The sequence below is a fragment of the Urocitellus parryii genome, chromosome X, assembly GCF_045843805.1.
Source record: "Urocitellus parryii isolate mUroPar1 chromosome X, mUroPar1.hap1, whole genome shotgun sequence".
NCBI lineage: Eukaryota > Metazoa > Chordata > Mammalia > Rodentia > Sciuridae > Urocitellus > Urocitellus parryii.
Genome location: NC_135547.1, coordinates 17,937,332 through 17,950,532, shown reverse-complemented (window position 1 = coordinate 17,950,532; position 13,201 = coordinate 17,937,332). Strand labels below are relative to the sequence as shown.

Sequence of the window (13,201 nt, the reverse complement as noted above, 5' to 3'; positions counted from 1 at the left end):
TGTTGTGTCCCGCCGAAGCTGCCTTTCTGCTCAGGGAGCTGAACTCCCAGCCTGGAGCTGCATTCTGCCGGAGCTGGAGCTCTGTTTTCATTGCTGACTTTTTCCCGCTGCAGTCAAAAACTTTCCTGACGTCAGGTCTCACAGATCGCACTTCACTGGTGACGACCGGGTAGTGCCCTCTGTATTTCCTCGCGACGGCTGGTCATTTTGGGGACGCCCACTTGACCCCCGTTCGCCCTGAGCTTCCAGGAAACCATTCCAGCCCGGGTTTTCCCTTTGTCTCTCTCGCTTACTCTTATTCTCTCTCTCTCTCTCTCTCTTCCATCTCTCCCGTGACTATGGGCACCTCTTCGTCTATACCTGAAGCCTCACCTCTCAAATGTCTAATAAAAAATCTGGCCACACTCTCCCTCACACCAGACATCAAACCCAAACTTCTAATCAAATTCTGTACCCGAGATTGGCCTACATATCCACTGGATAATGGCAATCATTGGCCTCCAGAAGGCTCCTTAGATTCAAACCTCCTCCGAGACCTTTTTAACTATTGCTGGCGCCTGAAAAAGTGGAGGGAAATTCCCTTCATTGAAGGTTTTAGCCTTCTCGCACAGCACCCTGCTCTCTGCTCCTCCTGTTCTCCCTCTCAGGTCCTCCTTGCTTGCAAACCCCTCTCTTCCCCTGCTTCTACTCCTGACTTTGCAGATTCTTCCTCATTCAACCCGGCAGATGAACCCCCACCTTATCCCCCAGCCCCATCCGTCCCTTCTCTCCCTCTATACCCTCCTCTTCCTCTGCCTGATTCCACGGATCCTCAGCCTTCCGTTTCGTCCCCCTCCCCTCCACCCTCTTCCGCCCGCTCCACCTCCTCCTCCGCAGAGACATCCCCTCCCCTTCCCTCTGCTTCCTGTCCACCGCCTGCCTCTTTCAGTCCTCCTGTTACCAGGTCTAAGGGACTCCTTCCCACCGCCAAGAGAATTGCACCCCTTCATGAGGTAGCTGGTCCCAAGGGTGTCATCAGAGTCCATGTGCCCTTCTCCATGTCGGACATTGCTCAGCTAGAGAGGAAGTTAGGCTCATTCACCACTGACCCCACCACTTACATTCAGGAGTTTCAATGGGTCCTGCAAGCATATAGCCTCACTCATCATGACATCTGCATGCTCTTGGCCAATACACTTCTCCCCGAGGAAAGGCGACGGGTCTGGGAGCTAGCCCGAGCCCATGCTGATGAAAATCATAGGACCAATCCCAATCACCCCACAGGCCCTCATGCTGTCCCAGAGCAGGATCCCCTATGGGATTACAACACCCCTGGAGGCTTACAGTCTCATGACCTTTTTACATCCTGCCTCTTGGCGGGCCTGAAGAAGGCCACCCGCAAGGCTGTTAATTTTCAAAAGGTGCAGGAGGTCATTCAAAAGAAGGAAGAAACACCTTCAGTGGGTGCTACAGTTTTACAGGTGAGGACATTAGAAATGGTGTCACCAGAAGCCAGTGTTGATTGCTTATTTTATCTGTTTGAGAGTCTTGAGGGACAGATTTTTTTCTAATCCCATGTAGTAATTGTGGAGGCAAAAATAAAAATCATTAATAGCAATAGTTCCCATTGTGTACTTTCCTAAGTACTAAAACACATACACTACACTCACCTTTAATCCTCATAAAAATATTGTTGGTGTACGGTTATTTGCCCATTCTATTTATGAGGCAAAAAGAGGCTCAGAGTCTGATTTTGCAGTTGGTTACAAAGCAGTCAGGTGTTTCAGATTTGTACCCTGATCTGACTGCCTCTGGGGCTTTAGGTCTCAATTCTTAAAATCAGGTAAGGGTTTTTGAAAGCGTTGGGCCAAGACTCAGGAAAATGGAAGCCAGAATGTAGTACAAGGTCTTGGCAAGGGGACGCCTGACTCCGGGCCAAGTGCTGATGGAAACCTGAAAGCCGGTGTTCAGTTTAGGACAACTAGGAACAATGCAGGCAGAGGTAGGTTTGAGAATTTGGGGATCCTCTGAATGGGAGGCTGAGGGAAAGAGAGACAGAAGCTGCACAGCAGCAATCGCCGGTTCTTCCGGAAGAAAATTCCCACTGCCACCTCGTGAGCGTAGAAACCGGCAGCCAGCGGAGGAGGGGCTCTGGCGAGCACGCGGGCGGCGCAGGAGGGGGCGGGGCTGGGGCGGGGCCTGCCTCTTCCTCGGTCTGAGTGGTTGCCTAGGCAGCGGCGGCGAAGAGGTTAGGATAAACCTCTTGGCTTTCCTGCGCTGCGCCACCTCCTGCAGCGCCCCCGCCGCCTCCTCTGCGTCTCCGAGGGCTTCCTCCTTCTCAGACTGCCGTCAGCCGCACGTCAGCCGGTTCCGTGATGGCGACTCGCAGCCCTAGCGTCGTGGTGAGCAATTTGGCTCCCGAGCCCAGCCCGGCCCAGCCCCGCTCTGGCCAGCGCGACCAGCTGCAGAGTTGCGGCGGCCCAACCTTGTGGCGCCAGGCCCGCACTGCGCGTTGGGGGCCTTGGTGTAGGGGGGAACCCCGGGGGGCGGAGGCGGTCACAGGTTCCCTGGTTTGGCTTTACGTCATTTGAGGGCGGCAGGGAGGACAGAATGGCGGGGTTTGGGGTGGGTCCCTTCTTGGGAGAGCCCTAGAAAAGAGGGCTGCGTGTGGGCAGAGAAGGTGGAAATGGCGTTTTGGTTGACAAGTGCCGCCTGCGAGCGTTCTGTGGGGAGAAGCCGTGGGCTGATTTTGGAATGCTGAGGCGGGGTGGGAGTGTGGGAGCTTTCTCTAGAGAAGCCCTTCCCTGGAAGTTTGGGGGCGGGGGCGGTGGTGAAGTCCTTGAGCATCTCGTGAGGGAGCCTCAGCCGGAAAACGCCCATTGGGAGGGCGTGGAGGGAACTGGGCTTTACATTTCATTTTGCAGATGCTATAATTCATATTTGTGGGAATGCGCATTGCCTTATTGGATCCTCCCAACAGCCCCTGTAACCCTTTTCGAGCCTGTTTTACACTCCACGAAGCTAGTGAAAAAACAGGTCATTTTCCCACGGCCCAGAAGTAGCAGGCCTTGATTTCAGATATACTTGAATCCGGACCCTGTGCTCTTTTGATGCTGCGTAGATTAAAAATACAAACCTGGTCTTTGCTTTCAAGGACGTTCTTACCATAACTAGCCTCTAGTATCTTGTCTTCACCTTCATTGGTTCTTTTTTTTTTTTTTTTTTGATCTAGTTAAATTGTTGTCATCTCTTCCCAACCTTTCTGATCATGATTATTAAAATAGCCAAAGCTCTGTGTCCTCCTGACAGTTAAATGCCTTAGCCTCCTTTAATATGATTATTGTCATTGTTGATTTAGCAATTTCTTTCCTAGGTACCTGTTGATTGTCTCTCCTATTTAAACTTATTTTGTTTTTGTGGTGCTGAGTATGGAACCCAAGGCCTTGGGCATGCTAGGCAAATGCTGTACCACTGAGCTACCTCAGCCCCTAAACAAACATTATAAAGTTAGGAATCACAACTATACCTCCAACATATACAGTGCCTTAGTAGTAGGAAGTTTTCAGTAATGGTTTGTTAAGTGAATAAATAATCACTCGAACCCGAAGAAAGAAAAGACTTTGTTTTATATTAGGCATTGTGACTTAACATAAAGAGGAGTGTTCTTAATGGATTTAAGTTAGCTTAGGGCTATGATGCCTGCACCAGTATACAGAGAATTAGTTATCATTGCTAAAACTGGCTATTAATGGTTTTGTTTGAAAATCAAGAAATTTATTTATCTTGCCCCGGATTCTGTTCTTAACCTCTAAAAAATAAGTTAGGAGTGACAATAATAGATAATAGATATTTATTAAATACTTAGCATCTCTTAAGCATTGTAGTAAATATTTTGCTGATTTTATCTAATGTAAATGCCCTAAAGTTACATATTAGGTAGATAAACAGTAACTAGTAATGACCTTGGACACACATGATAGTGCCCTACAGCACTTTGATGAAATTGACCCTGGACCTGCCTGATAGAAACTGTGTTACTTTTTTCATTTCAGAAGGAGTATCTGGATTTTTGTAAATTAATGTGAAACATCAGATATAGTTTATATGCCTATATCTTCTAAGCTTCAGGATGGTAGTGCTAGAAATGTAATATTGTACTAACTGAATGTAAATCTTACCTGCTACTGATTTTTTTGTGTGTATACTGGGGGTTAAACTTAGGACTTTGCACATGCTCTACCACTAAGCTATACCTCCAGTCATCTGCTAGTGATTTTTACAGGATGAGTAAAATGGTGCATTTTTTTTTTTACCCACAGTTGTCTCTTTACTATCAACAGGGTTTAAACTAACATTAGTGTATAAGTGTAGGCCAAAATTATACTTTCAGATCATGAAGAAATGGAGCAAATCAATTTAGGGGTTTCTTTTTTTCTTCTTTTTTTTAAAAAAAGTATTTATTTTTTAGTTACAGGTGGACATAATATCTATTTTTTTTCAAATATCACATGAGAATATGTTTATTTTGCAAGTGGTTTTAATTCTTTCACTACAATTTCCCCTTGTTTTTATACTACCACATCTTTTTTCTAGACTTAAAATATTCAATAGAATTTGTCATAACTTAAAAAGGAAAAAACATTCTTTCTGCTGAAAATATCACATTTAATTTAAAAATCATGAACCTTTTGAATATCAATAATTGAAGCTGTTGGGGAGGGGAGTCACATTTATCTGAAGGTCCCAAGATAGCCCTGAAATCTAAATAGGAATATCTTTATTTTTTATTTTATGTGGTGCTGAGGATGGAACCCAGTGCCCCACACATGCTAGGCAAGCGCACTACCTCCGAGCCACAATGCCAGCCCAACTTAGGGGTTTCTTGCTATGAATTGAGTACTGTGCCATGCACACTACAAATCCATCTTACTGGGAGTGGCTGGGTACTGGGATTGAACTTGGGGATGCTTTCCCACTGAGTGATATCCCCAGCCCTTTTTATTTATTTTGAAACAGGGTTTCACTAAGTTGCTAAAGCTGGCTTTGAACTGTGATCCTCCTGACTCAGCCTCCTAGGTACTGGGATTACGGTTGTGTGCCACAGTGCCTAGCATACAGTTCCATCTTAACTGTTTTCTGTCTATTGTTTGTATCTGCAAAGTGGCAAAGGTGAGAAAAGGACCCACCAGATCAGCAGAAAAGAGGTATCTTGGAATTTGTTTTTTTTTTTTTTAATTAAAGATTTTTTTCCTTAAATTTTATTTTTTAACCAGACAGAATGACACATACCTATAATCCCAGCTACTCAGGAAGATGCGTCAGGAAGATCATAAGTTCAAGGTCAGCCTTAGTGACAATAAAAAATAAAAAGGCTGGGGATGTAGCTCAGCAATAAAGCCCACCTGAGTTCAATACCCACTATTGCAATAATAATAAGAAGAATAAATTAAATCAAACTGGGGCATGGTGGTACAGCCAATAATTCCAGCAATTCAGAAGGCATAAAGATTACAAGTTCAAGGACAACCTGGGCAACTTAGTGAGATCCTGTCTCAAAACAAAAAATCTGGGGAGTATATAACTAGAACGTTCATGGCTCTGTGTTCAGTACTACCAAGAAAAGAATTGAAATCAATTCTTGACTCAGGAATACATTATTACCCACGTTGGCAAGTGAACCCATAACTACTACATGTATAAGAACATGAATTTACCCAAATACCATAATCTTTTATTAATGTACATGGTGGAATAATAAACATGTTCACTTTGGAGATTATATATATATATATATATATATATATATGTGTGTGTGTGTGTGTGTGTGTGTGTGTGTGTGTATCAATTTTCAGAGGCACAAGGTTGAAGATAGTTGTAGTTCCATAACAATTTGAAGTGTTTGAATTCTGATTTGTAGCACATTATTTTAAACGTTAGTTTGGTAGCACTGGCAGAAAAATAACAACTGTCAATATTGATATTAATGGTAGTAATTGGCATTTTTATGTGGTATATAATTTTTTCAGAACTTCCACATATTTATTAATGAATCAATAAAAATTGGTACTACATCACCTTTATAGCTAAAGAAAATCACATTCCCAGTTAAATATTCTCAACAGCCAAAATAGTGGTGACATTTTTAGTTTGACATGACACTATGATCATAATCTTGATACCAAGTGGGACTGCGCATTAGTACAACCACTGTAGAAAGCAGTTTGGAGACTCCTTAAAAAACTAGGAATGACTCATCATATGACACACTCCATATTTATCCAGAAGAACTAAAATTAGCATGCCATAGTGATATAGCTACTTCAGTGTTCATAGCAACACAATTCACAATATAAAAAATTATGGAATCAACCCAGATGCCCATCAATAGATGAATAGATCAAGAAAATGTGGTATGTATACACTATGAAAGTTTTACTCAGCCATAAAGAAGAATGAAATAATGGCATTTGATGGTAAATGGATAGAACTGGAAACTATCATGCTAAGTGAAGTAAGGCATACTTAAAAAAATCAAGAGCCTAATGTTTTCTCTCATGTGGAAGCTAGAGCAAAATAAGGGAAAGAAGGTGGTTAGGGAGGGAATCAGATATCATAAAGATATAGGGAAGATCTGTGAAGTTGAAGAAGAATGAGAGAGGGGAAGGAAGGGAAAGAGGAAGAAATATGGAAAGGATTCAGTTATATCATGTTACATACATATAAATGTACTGAAAGTCATTTCACTTTTATGTATATGTAGAAAATACCAATGAAAGGGCTGGGGATGGGGCTCAAGCGGTAGCGTGCTCACCTGGCATGCGTGCGGCCCAGGTTCGATCCTCAGCACCACATACAAACAAAGATGTTGTGTCTGCCGAAAACTAAAAAAAAAAAAAACATTAAAAAATTCTCTCTCTCTCTCTTTCTCTCTTTAAAAAAAAAGAAAATACTAATGAAAAATAAATGAGTGAAAGGAAGATCAATAGAGGAGAGGAGAAAGAATGGGGGAGGAGTGGGAAAGGGGAAAAGAATGGGGATTGAAATCAAATTCCCTGTATGTAATATTTTGTCAGAATGAACCCAAATACTATGTATAATTATAATGCTTTAATAAAAAAAATTAATGCTTATAGTGGTTTAAGCCTTAGGAGGGAACACAAGGAAGATGTGTGTGTGTGTGTGTGTGTGTGTGTGTATGTGCACACACATATATTGTAAAAATGATATAAACTTGAAATATCAACATACTACTAGCTTATTTTTATATTTAGGAGTATCTGCATCAGTAAGTCATAATTTTGGGTTTATAATTCCTAAATTAACACAGATTATCCCAAGGGACTAGCATATTATCTGTTTTGATGGTTTTTGAAAATTTTACTGTATCTGAATTATAAAAGGTAAAAATATGCCACCTGGTGGTTTCTGTCATTTTAGAAGCTTGGAGGTATTGTTGGTTATTAGGAATAAAATCAAATGTATTTTATCTAGTGTACATCTTTTAATTCATGTAACTTAAGACTCACTTCCTCTCTTGTGCTTTGTCTTGTTCAGAACCACAAACATTGTCGTTTTTTTTTACCACAAAGAGATTTAAGCAGTCCTTGTCACAGATGATAAATTAATATTGCAAGGTTTATATTAGCTTGGGTTAATTTCCTTGCTTACTATAATTTAAGGTAATATATCTTTGTAATTAGAAATTTTATGTGTGAACCACAAGAGTTTTCACATGAAGGTCATTATTACAAATGTAACAAACATAATTATTAAGAATTTTTAGTGCTACTTTTACTGGAAAATAAAATGATTTCAGTAATTTATGATACCAAAATATTTAATTTAATTCTAGACAAAAGGTAGAAAAGTATCTGTGCAGATTTTATTACTGACAAGTGTAACACAAATAGGTTAGAATGTGAAAGCTATGTTCTAGAGCTTCAAGGAGGTGCATTTAGATTTCTGAACTAGGTGGGAAACGGTAAACAATTCAGAGCTGTCATAACCTGTTTTTTTTTTTTTTTTTTTTTTTTTTTATTTATTTCCAGTGTAGCCAGAAATGGCCATATTGGGAAAATGATCTGGGGGGAAACCACCTTTCCATGTTTACTACTGCGGCTATTCCAGAGTACTATATTTTGAATTGGGCTCTTCCCTCAAAGTCATTCAAGACCTTTTTGTGTTCTTCTGTAGTCATTTTTATGATGGGTGCTTGTTATGGCCTGAGCATTTGTGTGTTTCCCCCTCCAGTAAAATTCACATATTGAAGCCCTTACTCCCAATGTGGTGGTATTTGGAGATGGGGCCTTGGGGAGGTAATTAGGGCTAGAGCAGGATAAGGCCCTGATCTGATGGGATTAGTGCACCTATAAGAAGTGGCACCAGAGAACTTGCTATAGAGGAGATCTTGTGAACACACAGTGAGAAGGCCCAGAAAGAAACCAAGTGAAGAGGCTTCAGAATGATTCCTACCTTGCAGGCACCTTGAACTTGGACTTCTCAGTCTTCAGAACTATGAGAAATAAATTTCTATTGTTTAAGCCACCCAGTATATGGTATTTTGTTATGATGCCTATGCAAACTAATAGTTCTTTTAGAAGGTGTTGGTAATAACCACAGGCAACACCACATTACACATAATAAAACATGTGATTTGTATTCACATAGAAAGTTTGGCACTACTATCACTTAGTTTATTTAGAAGGCCATGCTGATTCAACATTAGCCATGTGGTGGTCTTTACTATTTACAATCAAGGCCACAGAATATAAAGACTACTTTAAGATTGGGATTGCTAGCCAGGTGGAGTGGCACATGCCTGTAATCCCAGCAGCTTGAGAGGCTGAGACAGGAGGATTGTGGGTTCAAAGCCAGCCTCAGCAATTTAGCGAGGTCCTGAGCAACTTGGTGAGACTCTGTCTCTAAAATACAAAAAAAGGGCTGGGGATGTGGTTCAGTGGTTAAGTGCACCTGAGTTCAATCCCCGGTACCAAAAGAACAACAGCAAAACTTTGGTATTGGTTATGGAGAGAATTGTCAGTGCTGAGTAACCTTGGGTCCTAGGTTTATGTTTGGTGCATATATAACTACATTTGATAATTTACATCTATGTGCTTATCAGATTTACAGATTATAATTTTATTGTACTGTATAGTTGTATTATGCTTTTCCCTCTAGATTATAAATTCTTGAAGGGCTGTAAATATAAAATAATCTTTGTATCTTCCACAAAACCTATTTCACTGTGCCTAATCAAGGTGAATGGAATGCATTTTTGTGTAATTATATTGTAATCCCCAGTTCTAACCCTTCCTATCAAAGCAGCCACTAGATTTTAACTGTTCCATATAAGATGAGATTAATATCAGATATTAGCCAATGTCACATTAGCTAATAAGATTATAGGTCACCTTGTATATTTCTGTCTAGCTTTTATAGAGATTGAAGTTCTTAGACCTATTAAACATGAAGTTATGCTGTTTGGGATGATTAAAACTGAGGTTCTATTTGTTCTATTTTATCTCTTATATGTTATTTCATAGCAGTGGTCCAGGTGCATGTTAGGCTCCCAAGTCAGTTTGATTTCTCTTACACAATCACAATACTACTTGTAACTTTTTTTAATAGCAGGCTATGGTTATTCATATACATATCTTGTCATCTAATCTGCTATAAGCTCATTGAGGTTAGCTGTGTCAAACTTAATCCCTTCTCATAGGTATGATATAGTATATACTCTGTAAGTACAAAGAATACTTGTTCTAGGGCTAGGGTTGTAGTTCAGTGGTAGAGCATGTGCTTAATATACAAGAGGCCCTGGGTTCAATCCCCAGCGATCGATCGATCGATAGATAGATAGATAGATAGATAGATAGATAGATAGATATACATACATACATACATACATACATACATATATCTGGACCGGGGTACATGCCTGTAATACCAGCAACTTGGGAGGCTGATGCAGGAGGATTGCCAAGTTCAAGGCCTCAGCAACTTTGTGAGACCCTGTCTCACAATAAGGTTTTTTTTTTTTTTTAAAGAGACTTGGGATGTAGCTCAGTGGTAGAGTGCCTCTGGGTTCAGTCCCCATTACCTCCCCCCAAAAAAACACACACATGAAAAATACACCAGGTGCCGTGGTGCATGCCTATAATCTCAGCAGCTCAGGAGGCTGAGACAGGAGGATTGCAAGTTGAAAGCCAGCCTCAGCAGTTTAGCAAGGACCTAAGCAACTCAGCAACACCCTGTTTCTAAGTAACATATAAAATGGCTGGGGACGTGGCTCAGTGGTTGAGTGGTTAAGCACCCTTGGGTTCAATCCCCAGTACCAAAAAAAAAAAGAGGATATACACCCCTATATATAGATTTTCTTGTAGTGCCTAGTTATTACAAATATCCATTTATAAAACAAAATTGTGACTTTATAAAACAAAATTGTGACTAAAGAATTTCAATGGATACATTTTTTTTAGTTGTAGATGGACATAATACCTTTATTTTATTTGTTTTTATTTTTATGTGGTGCCAGGGATCAAACCCAATGCCTCACACATGCTAGGCAAGTGCTCTACCACTGAGCCACAACCCCAGCCCCTCAAGGGATATATGTTTTATACATTTTATTCTTGCCTTTTGGGAAGAGTTTTATTAACATTTTTTATACTTGAAACAAAAAATATAAATAAATCTTTAAAAATATATAGGATTCAGTAAAAAACAACAAATCCACTCTTTGACATGTAAGTCCATTTTGATTGGGGTCAAAACCTTTGAATTAGAAATCAGTTTGTTGGGGGTTGGGGAAATAGCTCAGTTGGTAAGAGTGCTTGCCTAGCATGCACAAAGCCCTGGGTTTGAACCCCAGCACCACCAAAAAACAAAAACCACTAAGAAATCAGTTTGTTGTGTTGACAGAGAGAGAATTACTATTTTGGAGTACATCCCTGCTGATCTGTCTATATTCTTCAACTATATGTCTGTGATGAATGTTAGACAGAATTCACATTCACATTTTGAAACCAGATTCCCAAGTTCCTAGACTACTTGTAGAACCTGTAGCCAGGCATTGACCCATTTTTATAGATACAGTAGTCTTTGAAGAATCCTGGATGAGTCCTAGTTTGGACTTGTGGCAGTGAGTAATTGGGTGAAAAAGGGTGAGTCAGCTTCAAGGGAGTTATTTTGGTACTCTGGATCTTGATTTTAAGGCAATATGAAATGGTATATTTCTGTTCTTGTCAGGTGATGCAGATATATTCTGATGAGCCTGACATGAATGTTTATTGTATTATCTTATAAAATCAGTCTGTCTTCTATCAAGTTTAGTTCAAAACTTGAACTAAATTTCAGTTTATAAAATTTATAAACTCAGTACATGTTGTAAAATGTTCTTAGAATGCTCTTGTGCATGACACAAATGTCCCATTTTGAATTTTTTAGTAAATGTGTTCTGATGTAAACATGAAATGAATGTTTAGCAAATATATTAGCACTTAATCTTAGAGGTTTTGGCATAATCCTTTTTCCCCCAAATAGAAAAATTTTCTGCTTATTAATTAAAATGTGTGTTTAAAAACAAATAAATATTGACTGCTGAAGTACTACAGGCTGACATATAAAAACTCACTAAAGCCTGAACTCAAAATGGAGCATTTAGGCTCGAAAAAGAGACAACATGGAACTCAATTTTTCAGCAGTAGAAAACTCAGAATCTAACTGGATTATGTGAATAATATTTTAACCTTTCATATGTAATTTTTAGATTTATTAAAAGTCAAACTACTTGTCCTTAAGCACCTAGTACAGTGCTAACTTCAGGAAGAAGTATTTGATAGGTATTAACTGATAGATTGAGATTTCATTATGATTTGGCCAGTATTTCTTGAAAGCTGCCATATCACCAGCTACTTAAATATGGTAGTTTTGAATATCATGGGATATATAGTGTTATAATCCTTCTTGATTTATTTTCCCAAATAAGCTTTTGAATATTTCACTTTAATTTAATGTATCTTCTTTGGGAGGGGTTAGGGATTGAACTTAAGGATGCCTTACTACTGAACTATATCCCCAGCCATTTAATTTTAAGACAGGGTCTTGCCAAATTGCTGAGACTGGCCTCTATGTGATCCTCCTGCTTCAGCCTTCCAAGTTACTGGGATTACAGGTGTATGCCACTGTGCCCAACAATTTAAAGTATCTTTTTAAAGTGTCCTATACTTTTTGAGGTGTAAAGAACTAAATAAAATCAGTATAACTCCTTTCCAAAGATAACAACTTTTATAATTTTGTTGTATTTTGGGGGGTAGGTGTATATACAATATTTGTAAAAAATCAAAGTACGTTTTGTCACCACAGGTACCACATTATTGGGGTTTAATATTTTGTATGTGAGGTCTGGGACATACCAAGACAACCAATATGTGTTCCTATTCGAACTTTTGGAGTATCTACCTTAAAGGCACCTCATGATTTGATTATAATCTCAGATTTGAGTTTTTAAAGGATCATTTAGCTTTTTTGGTGTTTGTTTTTCCTCTACTTTGAGATAAAAGAGGCTATTTGTATTTGAGATGGGTCACAGCAGTTTTTGTTCTGTATGGCATATTAACTTATTAGACTATAGTGTACTAAATTTTTAAAATAAATTTTTAAATAGACTCAAAAGTGAAGAGAATAATGTAGTGAATCACTCATTTAATATTACCAATGTTTGCCACATTTATCTTACCTCCTTAAAATTTTTGTTTTTCACTTTGTGACCTAAAGGAAATTTCACATCATGTTTTTTTTTTTTACTTCTACATTCTTGGACTGGGGATATAGCTCAGTTTGTAGAGGGCTTGTTTCGCATGCACAAGGCCCTGGGTTTGATCCTCAGCACCACACACACAAAAAATACATTCTTCATTATTCATGTCTTATGATATATGGTTTTCTTAAATAACTATAATGGGGCTGGGGTTGTAGCTCAATGGTGGAGTGCTTGCATAGTATGTGTGAGACACTGGGTTTGATCTTCAGCACCACATTAAAAAACAAATAAAATAAAGGTTAAATTCTTTAAAAAACTGCAATGTATTATATTACAAAATTAACAGTTCTTGTTATTATCTCATACCTAAATTTCTCTGGCAAACTAAGGTTTATCATCTATCTTTAATTGGATGTTTGTGTTCTTTAATGTTATCAATTAAAACATCTCTTATTTCTTTTT

The 13,201-nt window shown here is 39.2% G+C and overlaps 1 protein-coding gene across 3 annotated transcripts in view; it reads left to right on the top strand.

Annotated features, from left to right (window-relative positions):
* Positions 1-2,194: 2,194 nt before the first annotated feature.
* Hprt1 (hypoxanthine phosphoribosyltransferase 1) overlaps positions 2,195-13,201 on the top strand; it is a 62,705-nt gene continuing 51,698 nt past the window's right edge. For all 3 annotated transcript variants that reach the window (XM_077793927.1, XM_026405606.2, XM_026405605.2), the window contains exon 1: positions 2,195-2,381. In XM_077793927.1, coding sequence (XP_077650053.1) covers positions 2,355-2,381 — 27 coding nt within the window. In that variant the 5' untranslated portion in view covers positions 2,195-2,354. The remainder of the gene's footprint in view (positions 2,382-13,201) is intronic.